At 40.6% G+C, this 16,647-nt stretch overlaps 1 protein-coding gene across 2 annotated transcripts in view; it reads right to left on the bottom strand.

Moving 5' to 3' along the window:
- erbin (erbb2 interacting protein) overlaps positions 1–16,647 on the bottom strand; it is a 74,182-nt gene that overhangs the window by 18,952 nt on the left and 38,583 nt on the right. For both annotated transcript variants that reach the window (XM_018744817.2, XM_018744816.2), the window contains exons 4-13: positions 14,350–14,428; positions 13,710–13,799; positions 13,375–13,431; positions 10,639–10,702; positions 10,290–10,364; positions 8,159–8,303; positions 7,476–7,548; positions 5,147–5,276; positions 4,693–4,808; positions 1,782–1,851 (exon numbers count right to left, since the gene is read on the bottom strand). In XM_018744817.2, the coding sequence (XP_018600333.2) occupies positions 1,782–1,851; positions 4,693–4,808; positions 5,147–5,276; positions 7,476–7,548; positions 8,159–8,303; positions 10,290–10,364; positions 10,639–10,702; positions 13,375–13,431; positions 13,710–13,799; positions 14,350–14,428 (899 nt within the window). The remainder of the gene's footprint in view (positions 1–1,781; positions 1,852–4,692; positions 4,809–5,146; positions 5,277–7,475; positions 7,549–8,158; positions 8,304–10,289; positions 10,365–10,638; positions 10,703–13,374; positions 13,432–13,709; positions 13,800–14,349; positions 14,429–16,647) is intronic.

Genomic DNA, 16,647 nt, shown 5'->3' with positions numbered 1-16,647 from the left:
TTAACTACCACTGATTAGAAAATTCCCTTCTTGGCTTTAAGGTTAAGTTCTACATGTTTATTAACAGGATTTTAAGCCTATAAATACATGCGCTACCACTATCCCTATATTATATGCGTACAAGAAGGTAAATTAGTTACAAGAAAATAGCCTTTCCACGTACCAAGAGCCAGTTTTCGTCGCGAGGGGCCGTGACGCCATGCGCCATCCCGCCACCTCCCGCCACCAGGTATACATAGCACCGGACCCCCATGTTGGACCTTGCAGATGGTGGACCCACATGGCCCCCCCACGATGCCTTTCAGGCTGAGCCCGGCCGGGCTACGTGGGCTGCCTGGCCACCAGGCGCTCGCCTAGGAACACTACCTCCAGGCCTGGCTCCAGGGGTAGGTCCCGGTGACCCTATTCCAGGCAGGGTAAACGTTCTTCTGTTTCCATTTTTCATGGAGGTTTTTGGATCGTGTTAGTCTGGATCTTCACTCCAGACCTGTTCGTCTTGGGAGACCCTACCAAGAGCATAATGCTCCTGACGACATAGCTCTGGAGATCCTTAGATGATGCAAGCCCTTCCGCCACGCCAAGGCCCCTCTCATGGAAAACGATGGTATGCCCCCTCCAGGTAAGGGGAGAGTTTTTGCCCCAGGTGGAGGAGTTCAAGTATCTTGGGGTCTTGTTCACGAGTGAGGGAAGAAGGGAGCGTGAGATCGGCCGCAGACCGGGAGCAGCGGCAGCAGTAATGCGGTCGCTGTACTGGACTGTAGTGGTGAAGAGGGAGCTGAGCCATAAGGCGAAGCTCTCCATTTACCGGTCGATCTATGTCCCTACCCTCCCCTATGGTCATCAACTCTGGGTGATGACCGAAAAAATAAGATCGTGGATACAAGCGGCCGAAATGAGTTTTCTCCGCAGGGTGTTGGGACTCACTCTCCGTGACAGGGTGAGGAGTTCGGACATCCAGGAGGAGCTCAGAGTAGAGCCGCTACTCCTTCACATTGAGAGGAACCAGTTAAGGTGGTTCAGGCATCTGATAAGGATGCCCCCTGGACGCCTCCCTTCGGAGGTATACCAGGCACAGCCAATTGGGATGAGGCCCCGAGGTCGGCCCAGGACCTGCTGGAGGGATTATATCTCACAGTTGGCCTGGGAACGGCTGGGGATCCCTCAGGTTAAGCTGGAGGAAGTTGCGGGGGACAGGGGCGGCTGGGCCTCTCTGCTCTCCCTGCTGCCACCGCGACCCTTTTAGGACAAGCGGGACAGAAGATGGATGGATGGAAAATATTCTGATTTTCCAGTACTACCCAATTTAAAATCAATCAACCTTGGAGCAATACCACTGTGGTATGTGGTACCTGCTTATAAATAAACACGTTATTATCCTGTGTGAATGACTGACAGAAATATTAACAAAAAGAAAGGATGATTGCTACGTGCCTGACTGTAAGGACTGTAAAATTATTCATCCATGACACTCTACCAATGTTCAAAAGAGTTCCCCCATCTACATAGTTCTGCCAATCTCCGTGACAAAGTGAATGAGACTGACTCCATTAGATAACATCCAGCCATAGTTAAACAACCAAACCACTGGTTTAAAACATAGTAACTGAATATAATTCAGCACACCTCAAAAACTTCATGACAAGATCAATGGAAATATCCCAAATATGCAATGTAAAAGAGAGAACTCCAAACACGTCAAGTGACTGGACTCAAACAAAAGGTAGTGGCAGAACAACCCAAACACAAAGCAGTGATCTGATGTCCATAGATCAAGGCCTTACCTGGTTTTCTGACAACCACATAGCGGTGAGTTGATTCAACTTTGTGAAGCTGAAGGGCAAGTTCCTCAGCCTGCAAAAAACAGGAAACAAATGTCAATGAAATAAACTACAAACTAGAACAACCCATTAATGAACTAGAAGACCAAACGAAGCCTTCCCTCTAGCTTTAGATTAGGTTGCACCTTATGCATTTTTATTATTTGATCTGTATGGTGAAATCATGTGTGATGAAATACTCCAGAGTAGGTGCACACAGGGAAAAATCATGCACTGCACACAGGAAAGGGGTAACTATCTGCACATTATGCATGAGTTAACAGATAATGGTAAAATTGGCTTTACAGGAACAAATGAGCTTTTTTCTTTCCTCTTGACAGAACGCAGGCTGGTGACCACAAAGATTTGCCTGCTGAGTCATGAAATGTGAGCTTCCGATAAACCTGGGCTACAAAAACCAGATGAAGCACCAGTATGAAACTTTCAAAGACAAACCTCATAAAAAATATTTAAAAAAAAAAAAAAAAAAAAAAAAAAAAAAAAAAAAAAACTTACTTTACACACTATCAACTACTACTGCAGAGGTCTTAATCATTTGTTAAATATTTCCCACCCTATTCACATTAAACTCTGATATTTTATATTTCACAGCATTCTGTAAAAGCAATTTAAGGTACCTGGAAAGTACCATATTCACATAACCATTGTCCCCCCCGCCCCCCCAAAAAAAGTCAGTTTTTGAGAGGAAACGGGTGGTTCAAATATTTATTACATTTACATTACATCATTTAGCAGACACCTTTCTCCAAAGCAACTTCCGATGAACACTATTTGGTGTTATAAACCCACACCTTATTCACCCAAGGTGACTTACGCTGCTAGATACACTACTTACAATGGGTCACTCATCCATACATCAGTGGAACACACTCTCTCTGTAAATCACACACTATGGGTGACGTAGAGTCAGCAATCCACCTGAACAGCATGTCTTTGGATTATTTATAAAAACTGCTTCTTGTAATGTGTTTTACAATGCAAACATGGGTAACGTAAGACAGTCTTGTATTTAAAAATAAAGCCAAAAAAATTAGAAGCTGTTTGCTGTGAATCAATTTACAACTGTAAAACAGGAATTAAGTGCAAGGAAAAACAAAAACATTAACATCCAGAAAGTGAACAGACTGAGCTGACTCATTTTTAAAAGGACAAAGAGACATACAGCATAAAAATGCCTAAACCTAGCTTCAAAAGCTTAAGCAATAATGTTGGCGACCTGCTCATAATTTTGTCTTTTTGATTTTAACAGCTGATATGTGATGAAATGCACTGACACTAGAGAACAAAGTAAAGAGCAGATAATACCATGAGTGAGTTATGTTCAGAGCTTTACTTTTTCCCCTCCATTCACATCTGAGACGTCACCTTAGACGTCATGAGTTACAGTGATCTGAGATCTGCATGGAAACAACTTAAAGTTCCTGCCACATCAAACCTACATATTTGTGCCCTGCCACACTCAGCGGATATACCGCGCCACGCAAACAAGGGCAGCAGTGTCTCCTGTTTCTAATTACTGAAAAATTCCTTACAGCAGCTCCGCTGTGACGAACATTACCATTAAAACCCAGCTAATGAGTTCAAGTATATAGAAGAGTTCAAAAGAAAAAGCAATGCAGAACTGATGTTTTATTTCTTTCCAAGTCCTTACAAAAATCTCTATGGATAACAGAAACAAGTAGCCTTATTTAAAAATTTGGCCTAATCATCCATTGCCATTAATATGAGTGATACTCGTTCAGAGAAAGCCTAAAAAATAAGCCCAAAGAAAGGTGTACAGTTGATAAAAAAACAACACAAACTCCCATCCAGTAATACCACAGCATAATTAAAGTCTGAGGACTGTACAGGTGCGTTTAAACTGACAAGTGAAAAACAGTCACTCACATTTATACAGAACCACATTTCAGAAATTAAGGTGAACTGTGTCTAGTCTAATGTCACCCAGTGTAGTACTTGAGACCTAAACTCAACAAATTACCCACATTTTTGAGTCATATACTATCCAGTTATTTCCAGTATGATGAGGTTTACAGAAATTGATGCCGACTGTAGTAATATATACTGTAGTATATAGCCTTACGTCCTGTGCTGCCGGGTTAGGCTCCGGCTCCCCGTGACCCCGCATGGGACAAGCGGTTTCAGATGATGTGGATGTGTGTAGTAATATACCCCTGGCATTTGGAGGCATTAAACTTCACATTGACAACTGCAGTGCTCCAGGACACACTGCTACACACTAAGCTTCCCTCAGAAGTATGCTATTATACCTCTCTTCTCATGACCACGCCAGAGGATCTTCTGTTGACTGGTCAATATCCGATAACTGATCAATCGACAAACTGGAGTAATAAACAGTGTGCCGTTGCCCTATGCCAATAATACAGAACTTCACTTATCTCCTAAATAGCTGTGCATGCTACAACTTCTTGTGTTCTTCTTTAATGATCTTATCTCCAAGGGATAGTCATTTCATGTGAGTGCAATGTTCCTCAAAACCATATGCAGCACAGATGACAGAAATCAAGGGAAACCGGTCTAACTGAAGGCTGGGTGCTTTCTTATGATGAAAGCACAAGAGCTATCCTCCAAAACCTGTTGATGCATCAGAGAAACCCTAGCAGGAATTTGCAGCCGGTTACAATGTGCCTTTATTCCAAGCAGCTGGTTCAAGTCCCAAAAATCAGATATTGCACCCTTAAGAAAGGCAGTTCACCATTCCTTCAGTAATGTATTCTGCCATATACCTGCAAGTTACAAAAACTGCAAGTTTGGTCTATCATGAAAGGTACAAAGAATATTCACATGCATAGGAAAATACTCAAAAATATACTGCATGGAGGCACAGACTCACTTGTTGTCGCTAAGATTGATGACCTTGAGCTTTAGCATCTCCCCCATCTCTTCTGGCAAGGACTCCAGCTTGTTGGAGTGTAGGAAGAGCACAGTCAGATTCTTCCAGCTGCCCACCTGTGGGTGTGAGTGTTTAATAATGTGAAACCCTTATTGAAAGAGCACATTGGCATGATTAACACGACATGTACATGTGGGTGGCATATAATCAGAGTCCTATTCTCTTCTGGTTTACTGAATGTTTTGTATGCCGAATCAAACACGGGTAACAATGATTAATGAACCACTTGTCAGGATGACCCTTTATAGGTTTACTGTGCAAAAATACATCACAGTAAAATTAGTCTGAAATAGCAGCAGAAAGAGAAAGAGGTACCGCTGTACCTCTTAAAGTCAGAACAGTAGGATTACAGCTTTGTTCATAACGTAGCTTTTTCTCATGGGGCTATGCTTACTTCTGGGGGCAGCTGGGTCAGAAAGTTGTGATCTGCAGCAAAGGTGCGCAAGCTGACACACTGACCAACGGATGGGGGCAGTGCTTCAATTTCATTGAAGCTGCAGTCCAGCTCTTCTAGGACTGTGAGCCTGGGAAAGAGGGGAACATGTGTCACATAGCACAGTCAATCAGCACTGAGAGTGGGTGACATGACATTTAGCAGGATCAATTAACACTGCCCTCGAGCTGCTTTAGGCTGAATGACTGTTGAATGACTCCAACTGAATCATTTATCACAGACTATTGGGTATTTAGTCTCTCAGAAAAAGGTTGCATGGTTTCAAGAGAACTCAGAGGTTTTAAAATACAGTTTGTATTTACATTTGAATCTGAAATTACCAAAAGGGCCTTTAAAATATTTACATTTATATTCATTTACAATGTATTAATTTAATGTAATTTACATTACATTTACAAATGTAAATCTAAGATGTTTAAGCCTTTACGGATAAGCTTATAGGGAAATCCAAATGAACTCAGAGAAAGACATTTTATCTGTTCCTTAATGACTGGTAAGGCCCACAACCTAGGAAGTCACTCCTAAACTTTAGCATTATAAACAAGCTCAGTTTCACCTTGGGTAATGGAAGCAATTAAGTGATTACCTTTGGTAAAACTGTGCTAAGAGAAGCTGTTACTAAAAACAGCCAAATAAAGTGCAACAAAACTCAGTTATAAGGGCTAATTCACAGGATTCATTTCCCAATCTATTAATTAATTATTAATGTAATAATGTGGATAAAAATATTGAAAACTATTTTATGGAAAAAGATTATAGAGCTATATATGCTGAATCCTGTATGCCTTCCAGAAGTAAGAGTTGAATGCCATAAAGAAGAAAAAAGTATCATTGCATTACTCAAAATAAGGGCTTCAGAATGAATGTTCCGGATATTAAAAATAAATAAATAAATAAATAAATAAATAAATACAAAAGAAGTTTAAGGCTCAAAAATCATGGCACATCCAAAAACCAGTTTCACCATGTAGATTTCTTATATTGTATTGTGCAGACAGAGTACAGAGAACACAACAGAGTACAGGGGTCAGTCATCGGTAAAGACGAAGGACTTTTCAGGAAGCATATATAATGATCACACAAAATGAGCTTGCTAAACCTGTTTTAAACACAGCAAATACAAAGAACACATGCACACCTCTTAGTCAGTATTTCCCAAGAAGTGATCTGGCTGGCATACAAAAACCCCCTCCACTGTGGCATATAGGAGCAGCAGTGGATTGGCGGACATAGAAGCACTGACAAGAAGCAGCCAGGTTGCTAAGAGGGCTACACATAGCAAAAACACTGCACCACGTGGCAGTGTCATTCATGTCTTTTTAATATACATCACGAACCCTAAAACCTCAATGTTATTTTTGTTTCACTGGGGGCGCGGTGGCGCAGTGGGTTAGACCGCAGTCCTACTCTCCGGTGGGTCTGGGGTTCGAGTCCCGCTTGGGGTGCCTTGCGGCAGACTGGCATCCCGTCCTGGGTGTGTCCCCTCCCCCTCCGGCCTTACGCCCTGTGTTACCGGGTAGGCTCCGCGACCCCGTATGGGACAAGCGGTTCTGAAAATGTGTGTGTGTGTGTGTGTGTACAAAAGCCAGGATCCAGAAACGGAAGGGGGAAGGGAATCAACAAAAACTTGAGGCTAAAATGTTACACTGATGAATTAAATGAAAGATTAAATAGGTTTACATCAGTGCTCTTTACAATCCTTGCTGTGATTAAGCCAGAGAGATTGCATTCCTGTATCTAAAATCTACCCAGAAGCCATATCCTAATCCCAGACCTTGGAAATATGACCTAACATAAGTGATAATCAGAACACTTGGAAACATTTAGGCAAAATATGAAGTACTGAAACACACATGGCAAATCCAGAAAAATACTAATATGTATATTACTACTGAGAGTCATGGGGAAAAGTATGTTTATTAATGTAAACTTCTTCAAGGTCAACATGAACTACCATTTACCCCATTAAACTAAATGTGCTCGCTCGCTCACACACACACACACACACACACACACACACACGTGTGTGTGTATGTGTATATACACACACAACAATATGCACATTTCCAAAATAAAATAAAAAAAAAAAAAAAAACAAAACCATATGAAAACAGGAAGAAGATGATCTATAGAGACAGAAGCCAAATGTGCACATACGATGACAGCAAAATCAGTAATGAGGTCTTCGATGTCTCCCAAGGGCCTGCGTCCTGTTGAGCTACATGACTACAATTGTCAAGGTGCCTACAGGGAGAGCAACGCTACTTACCCGCCTATGGAGTCCGGAAGGTACATCAACTGGTTTTCATCCACCTTCAGAGCAGTTAACTTCTTCAAAGAACCTGGGAACAGAGGGGGATAAACTGGTCAAAGAGGTGCAATTATTCTTTGACAAATATAACGGAACATAACGGAAAGGTTAAATCCAGAATTCAACGATGTAGCCATCCATACTTTATATAGGTATGAGAAAATTGTGATGAAAAAGAAAAAAGATTAAATTTAAGCAAGCTTTTTTTGCATTACAAGGTAGGTAGTATTTCTATTTTATTAAAACCTTTTCCATGTGTCACAAAAAGGAGTTTATCACTTTAATGAAAGATTAATGAGTTCTCCCAGTCCAAAGCTCCAAATAGACAAAACTGCACAGACCTCTTAAAGACTACCCTCTTTGCAGGACACCTTGGGACTGTGGAATCTCAGCTCTAGTTTGACACTGAACTTGAATTTACATAAGATGTCAGTTGTTCTTGTTCATGTTAATATATTTATCCTGTTTTATAAGTTCTATAAGCTTTAAAACCATTAACTCAGTGTGCTCATGAAGACTTGGGGAGACCTTTGATAGAAATGACACATGATAAAGGTAGAATAATGATCATAAAACCCACACCACAGACACAGATGTCCCAACATTAAAATTTCCAAGAAAATCAGGACATGTGCACATACCTATAAAGCTGGGAAGCTGGGTTAGAGCATTGTTGGACAGGAGGAGGTCCTGTAGGTTTTCACAGCCAGAGATCTGCTCATCCACCATTTCCAAATTGTTTTTGGAAACATCCAGGTAGGACAGCTGTTTCAGAGTTCCAATCATCTGTGAATGGAATACCATCTCCATCATTCTTTAAATACCACAACAAGACATGGGAACTGAAAACTGACATACTGAAAAAGGAAAGGCAGATATCTCAGCCAGACAAAACTGTACATATACCTGTCAGCTTAGTCTAAAGTTGAACATGTTAAATTATTAAAAAACTACATGTGCAGTGGTACACAATTTTAAAGATCTTGGGCAAAGTGGATCTGGAAACCCACCTGTTCCAGATCCACTTTGCCCAAGATCTCTTCAGATCATCTATGGTGTAACTGTTCACGCATCGTAATTCCAGAAGCATCCCCAGATACAACCTTTATTCAGCCATTACTCTGCTACTGTACTGCTCATTTGTGTATTTTATAATATTTAATAATAATAAAAAAAATTGGTGTTGGTATCGGGATTTGTCTGTCTTATGCACCTACTTGAAAGATGAACCTCGGTGCAGCAAGTGGTAGGGAACAAATTAGGTTTGCTTGAGACTTTCATGTCTGCAGCTATGTCTCCTTCTCTCAATGTGATGCATAAATTGTACTTTTGCTGAGATGTACGTCGCTTTGGACAAAAGCGTCTGCTAAATGAGTAAATGTAAAATCAAAGCAGCACTCCTTCCTGATCATGTTAGCTACATTTCCAGTCAGGACTACCCCTAATATCAAACTTACTGGAAGGAACTATACAAAAACTAAACTGAACTGATTCTTAAAGAAAATTCAGAAGTTTGGCCACTTAAGGTCACCAGTGTCAGGGTCCAACAATACAGAGGGAAGGAAATAGCAGGGAAAACATACTGTTGGCTGCAACAGGCAGAAATGGATAATTAAAAGAAGGTGGCAGGGGAGCATGGCCTCTGTTTGCACTTAGGGTGGCAGTGGGGTGGGGGCTCAGCAGCATATGGAACCTCCCAAGCAATTAAAAATGCCTGAGGGCAGCCGGCAGATCTCCACTGCACGCCTGTGAGACACTAGTACTCCTGCTGACTACGCGGCATTCTACAAGCTGCTCCCTCGAGAAACGGCGGCTAATCAAAACACCACGAAACACGAACCAAAACATTTCAATTGATACTGTACCATCGACAGCACTGCACTCCACTCACCTCCTTTTACCCGTAGAGGCATAAAAGTGCTTTTCAAGAAGTATCTTGAAGTATACAGGTGTGACTTTAATAGAGAGAGTACACAGCTTTCTGTTTTCCATGTGTGCATTTAAGTACTGTTAAATGGCTTGTATTTTCGGAGGCTGCCGCCTTTCAAACACAGCCATGCTAATCTTATCACAAGGACGCCAGCTTCAATTACCACGTGCTGCCCAAAACACTTACAGCAAATTAACAGTTTAAGTTTGACCCCTTTGAAACAAGCTGGCAGTTTCCATTCGAAAACACATACACCCCCTGGCAGCAAGCACAATGACTTCTACAAAAGAAACTACTGGTATTTAAGCAAACCTCAATAAACAATTGTGGTATACTTGTTTTTACATCCTCTAACGTGAAAAGGTGTTTTTCCTTTGAACAAGAAAGGTGGAAGCTAGCCTCACAGCTAATGTTCTGTAGCCATGGGTGCATACAAGTGCAACTAATAAAATGTTTCCAGGTTTATTTATGTGCATTTAAATGTATGCAGTTATGAGGGATAGACCAATGAAAGAAGGTCTTTAAAAAGGATGGCTAACACTATTTGTTAGAAAACACTTCCTCACAATCAAAGACAAAGAAAAACAACTACGGACTAATCTGGGCTGAAAGAGCTGTATAATAAATTTCTGGTCCAAAGTCATTTTGCAAGAGTCTTATCCGGCTGACACTTTAGTTTGCTCAAATATCCCCTGTGTTTTTTAAGATTAATAACCAAACAGACAATAAACCTATTCATTTTGAGAGTTGACACATTGTAGGAACTGAGACCTGAACACATTTCACAGATTTAGCATTTTCAAGTTCTATTTGAATGCAAATGGGTAACATTTCAAGAATACCCCTGGCAGAATTGTCAGTCTGTTTCCATCCATCCACAGTTCTTTGATTCCAGTAAGCTGTTCCAGCACTTCAGGCTACAAAGGAATTAAGAAACCAGAAAATTAGTTAACATTTCAACACACATTAAATGACACCTGTGTTAAAAACTAACGTTTATCAAATTAAGCAACTTTCAATTCAAACAATGTATGTGCATGTGTCAAAATTTGTGTAATTAAATTCATAAAAGGAACAGGCAACACCTGCCATAATGCTCAATTGTGCAATATGAACTACAAAGGTCTGGTGGAAATAGTGGCATAGTGATACATGACCAGCATGTTACTGCAGCGTCATACTGGGACTCACCACTTCTGTGAACTCATTACTGCCCAGGTCCAGTCTTTCCAGCTGGGTTAGCTTCTGCATGCTTCTGCACAGGGCACAAAGACAATTGAGAAGACTGTCTCCTAGGGAACAGCCACAACACACTCGACAGGGTCATGCAGACAACCAGTGGCGTCTTGTCAGCTGTCACAGAGCAGCACCGCGAAGATGGTATCATGAGAATGGTCCAGAACCCCAAAGTAATCCTACTGTTTTTAGTAATAAGAAGTCCACTCAAACCTGCGACACTTAGCATGGGTACCAGGAACGTGTCACTGCCACATGCGGAAATTCCATTTCTACCAACGTTGTCACAAAGGCCGTTTGAAGTTGAGTGAACACAGGGTTCAGCTCTGAAGCTGAACTCACTGGAACGCTGTTGAGCACTTCAGGAGGCCAATGTGCAAGATGTGAGGAGCTATGTGCAACTGCTGTGTGCTCAAAAGGTCACGACTGCGTTAACCATATTATGTTGCGTCTACTTGGACGCAGCACCATATTGTACAGCATGCTGCATCTGGGTTACGTCCTGGGAATCTTTCCATTCCGTTTGGATTTTCTATTAGGTTACCACAACCTTTAAAAAGTGGTGCTGAAAACATGTAATGCTGGCGGACAGCAACATTTAGTGTACTAGCTTTGTATTCTGTGTAGAACAGTGGAGCATTCCCAAATGCTTTAAGACTGAATGAACTCATCCCTGTTTTATAAACATTTAAACCGCCACAAAATCAATGCACAGTGTAACCCTTGTGAATTAAATTGTGTTTCACCAAGGTCAGGGAATCTAGCCCAACTCAAAACTTGGCAATAAGACTTCAGTGAGAATAGCGAACAGTGAAAATCGATTTTTCTCAACAACACGTCACACTGACCAAACAGTAACTCTAAAAAAGAGCTTTAACAGTAAGAGGACACCATAAACTGAATACTTAACTCCCTGATGCAGCTGCGTGAACAGATTGCTCTCACGTCAGGCACCATGTCTCACGTACATCAGGATTCTGATCTAAAACTAGTCTGATTGCAATCTACAGCACTAAGCTAATAGGCCGTCAATAGCAAAAGCTGACCAAAAGCATCTAACTGGAACACCCAACAGCCTAAAGCAAGCAATGATCCTGCTTCAGTGTAAACAGTGTGAGCATTTTGTTCACAACTTTGCTCAATGGCTCCACATCAGTGGCAACCAACCTCCGCCTTTAGAATGTCACCTGACAAAGAGCACAGTACATCCGGCTGCATGCTTCTTTTGAGTTTTTTATAAGTTAAAACAAAATTAAAGCCACTACCCACTATTAAACACTAATTCTAGCTGTCACACTGCATTTTTTTTATATGTAACTATAAAGTTCGAGTACTAAACATTCATCTGAAATGAGAAGAATTTCTCAGAAACATTACTGTAGTTCTGGTTTTCAGTTAAGAGCATTCTTTAGTACTCTGCTGCACGCAACACCCATAACCAAAACGCGGCAACGAGCAACCACTCCAGGTCTCTTTAGAGGTTTGATTGCAAAGGAGCTACAGTTCACACTTGTCCATCTCTAATCAAGAAAATGAAGATAGTCTAACAATGTGAATAACCTCTTCTTGTTACAGAATCGAAGCCAACGCTAACAGCCGCCCCCTCAGCCTTTTTTTTTTTTTTTTTGTAAAAACTTTACTGACGCATCACTGTGGTCATCAAGGTGGACACGACCTAAAGTTTTTCAAGAGCTGAACATCTTCTACCAACAGCACTGCCATGAGAAGGTCCTTTGCTTTCTCACAGAGGCAACTGTTTTAGAGTTCTGGAGTTAAAAACATATGTAAAAACTTAGAATAAGACCAACTATCTGTTCTATATGGCCAATGACAGTCTGTTCCAGTATGAATATGCTGACATGTGAATGGAAATACAAATTTGAATATTTCTTCTTACAAGCAATTGTTCTTCAGTATCAAAATAAAATTTATCACATATTGCATAACATTTTTGTTTCCTTATAACACAAATGTAAGCAGTACAAACAGTTTTCAGACAACTTTGTTATGTATCTTTGCAGATAAGCATTCTTTACTAGCAATCAATCTATGCAAATATTTTAATTCCAGAAAAAGCTATACAAATGCAGAAATTACTTCCTTGACATACCAGTTTGTGCTCTGCTGGTTTGTACCTGATTTGCCTTTGCCTTGGTATTTCCAGCAAGCTGGCATACCAAGTTACTGAAAGGAATGCAGGGCACACCACTCTCAACGAAACATTTTTATGCATAAGGATTTCCACTAATACCCAGAACAATTTAGGGATGGGCAACTACAGGTCTGATGAAAATAGCAGCAACTCAGAAAGGTCTGTGAGACAATCAGCAGAGATTAGCGTTGCTTCATTCTTCATCTGGGCACTTCAATTACGTGAAGGTACGGGTTACGCCATTAGTCCACGTTTTCGCACTTCCACACATGAAGCCCAACTGCTCCTGCCGCACTTCCCTTGAAGGCGACCGTAGTCAGTCAAATCATTCAGGGCAGTGCAAGAAGCTCTAACAATTATGAACACCACAGAGGTGGCTACAAGTAATGATGCAGGCAGCTAAGACACCTCAATAAAAAGTCCTCTCACACATGTATGATCCTCTCAAGTATGTCCAAAAATTCTATCTAGATACTGAACCTAATTCTTGTCCTAAATAAACATTGCACCCAGCATAATAAAGGCAGCAATTAACTTACTTTGGCAACATCTTTAACTGGTTCTCTCTTAGCTCCAGAATCTGCAGTTTGGTTAACCTGGAGAATAATATAGAAGAAACAGATACAGAGTCATATGACTGGATACAGTTTAAAGCAATTTCTAAATACAGTTTTATATCTAAACTTTAAGAAGTAACTGCTCCAACAGATATCATCCTATACACCACACAAGTGTGTGAAACTTTTACCCTCCGCCTAAAGTGAATTAAGTAAGGATTAAAAAAAAAAAATTCAGATTGTGACTGTAGGATCATCCACCAGTGACCACAAGTAGAACCTCTGATGTGAAAGACTGAAGAGGGGGTGAAGCACACCTTCCGAAGCTGGCAGGAAGAAATTCCAGGAAGGCATCATTCAGGTAGAGTTGAGTGAGGTTGAGGAGCTGAGTGAAGCCTTCCGGGAGCCTGCAGGAAATGACACGTCAATGTCACACCAACAGAGAGGCCTAATACTGCTTTTATCAAGAACCATCTCATTGCACAAATAAACAGTTGCACTCAATATACAGAGCAACTAAATGAGTAACCTGAAAAATGAAATAATATACCTGGAAAGGCTAAGTTTTTCATATTTTTTACCTGTTCATTTTCTTTAAAAAAAGAAATCTTATAAAATGTATGTAAAAAAAAAAAAAAAAAAAAAAAAAAAAAAAAAAGTATTTTACTAGTGCTTACTTCTATCATTACAACAGCAATATTAATGGAAAAACTATCCAAAATAGAGAGAATTAATCCACTGTTGTACATTAAAATAAGCAGAAATGATGTGCACTGAAACATAAGCACAAACAGAGTCCAGAGAACCCATGAATGGAAATTTCATTAGATTAATGCATATTTTGCTAATGGTCAAAATTCTGGCTCAGATGTAGTACTTTGGATCAGTTATTTTGCAATTCCTGTAATGCTACTGTGGAATACCAGGTTATGCAAATCTGTGAGGAAGACAGCTTACTTAGAAATAGGATTCACACTTGCTTCAACAATGGCTAAAACTTTGCAGTTCTTGATATTTTCTGGGAACTCCTGGATACCTGGAAAAACAAATCATACTGAACGCTTAAAAAAAAAAAAAAAAAAAACAGGAACAGACAAACTATACCTTCAACCCTCAACCACAGAAACTATTTGAGAATTTCTGAGGCTCTGCAGACAGACAGCTGAGATTCAGTAAGTACATAGAACCTCAACCTAAAATTTAATAAACTTAAGCTAGTGTACTGAAAGGGTTGGTAAGCGCACTCTTTTAACATGACTGACACTGCGTTATCATTTACAATGCAAATTTGCATCCCTATGACAGTAAATGGAATGTGAACTGGCCATTTGGCGAGCTGTTCCTTTTGCACTTCAAATCTACCTGATTATTACGTAAACCCTGCAGATGAGAGCTGTCTATTTCAGGGTGGAAGAACTGCTCGATCAAAATCAGATGCAAGTAACTGCTTGGGACAATGTGATGAACAGATGTCTTCTCATGCCAGGGAAACCAAACCATTAAAACAAAACACCAGAACTTTCCACCCTAGAATACAAGCGGTCCGTAATTTACTGCCGTAAGTGCACGTGGAGATATGTTGCAAGAACTGGTGAAGACAAGAAAAAATCTTCAGAGTATGTCAGGTCACTGTAGGGCAATCAAAGCCAATTGCTCACGCTGCTAAGAGCTTGGAAATGAGTGCTGACAGGTGCTCTGAGGTGTGCATCAGAGGCACACAGTGCCTTGTCCACACTACCCAGACTACGAAGCCCATAAAGTCACGTCCCCCTCAGGGATCTGTTGCCTACAGATGGGCTTGTGCAACTGTGCGAGGGATTCTACTTTGAATGGTACACTTCACAACCTCGCCACATCTGAAATACGTGGAAATGACAGCAAGGCTGCTTTAATGGACACAGCGTCAAGAAATGTTTCTCGTGAAATATTAGAAGCAATAACATGATGGAAAACATTTTAAAAACCAACACTTGTAATAATATTTTCTAAAAAATTAGCGCTAGTTTACATGGAGACATTATCGTTTCTGACAGCTGTGCACTTCAGTGGTCTGTGCAATGAAGACTCATTAAAAGCAGATGCACATAGTACTGCAACATTACCTGCAGTGACCCTGATAAAAGTAAAAGTCAGGGGCCGTGCAAAACTGACAGCTGCAAAAACGTTTGGGGTTGCTGAAGGGCGATGCAAATCACTGTATGACAGCAGTGCCAATCAAAAGATTACAAGATATTACAAGCATTCTGCTAGGCTACACTAAACAACCTTTTCTCTCTCTCTCCTCTTATAAAGCAGTTGCATCTTTTAATCTACTTGGCATGTTGTATTATGAGTTTAGACTTGTTCATTCCTGCCCTAAGTAGGAGTTCTGAGATATATATTACTGTATTGCGGTGATATACAAGTGCTACCATTTGAACCAAAAAAAAAATTCAGCGTAAATTTCAGAAAGTTGTAACAGCTCAGACCACCATCTCTGGTGACTGCATAGACCTAAGGTCAATCACCTCTCTCTTTCACCAATATCATTAATTTATGACTAATTCTAAGCAAACTTTAAGCTAGAAAGGAACTAGGAGAAAATTAATTTACAGAAAAATCTATTCCATTGGCCCACAGATGTCATCACACTAACAGAGTTTTCATTTCCGTTCACAGAAACAGATGGGTCCTTCTGAAGCAGTTAAGGTAAACTACATTGGCAGAAGTGAGAATCACACTTAGGAAGCTCTTTCACCTCTAAAGATGAAATGTGACAAGTTCCCGCTTTGGAGGTAATGGCCCCAGACCACTGAGCCAGCGTCACATACACCAGACATGAGCCTTCATACATGGAGTGCTTGACATAAGGAACTTAAAAGGGAAAAAACCCACAACAATATTTAAAATATACAGCCATGCGCCGTTTAATGTCGTCTCACTTTACGACTGACCACATATGCGATGGTGGTCCCACAAGATCAAAACGGTACTAAAAAATTATCATCGACTAGCGACGTCGTAGCCGTCATAACATCATAGCGCAACATGTTATTCACGCGTTCGTGGTGGTGCTGCTGTAAACAAACCTACTGCGCTGCCAACCGTATAAAAGTATAGCACAGTTATGTACAGTACATATTACTTAATGGCAAACACCTATGTTACTGGTTTATGTATTTACTATACTGTACTTTTTTCAGTATTTTAGAGTGCACTTTCTACTTATAAAAAACATCTTATTGTAAAACAGTATGCTGTGTTACGCCGACAGCA

Source organism: Scleropages formosus, chromosome 6 (assembly GCF_900964775.1).
Source record: "Scleropages formosus chromosome 6, fSclFor1.1, whole genome shotgun sequence".
NCBI lineage: Eukaryota > Metazoa > Chordata > Actinopteri > Osteoglossiformes > Osteoglossidae > Scleropages > Scleropages formosus.
Note: the sequence above shows the minus strand (reverse complement) of the source record. Positions and strands in the feature narration are given on the sequence as shown.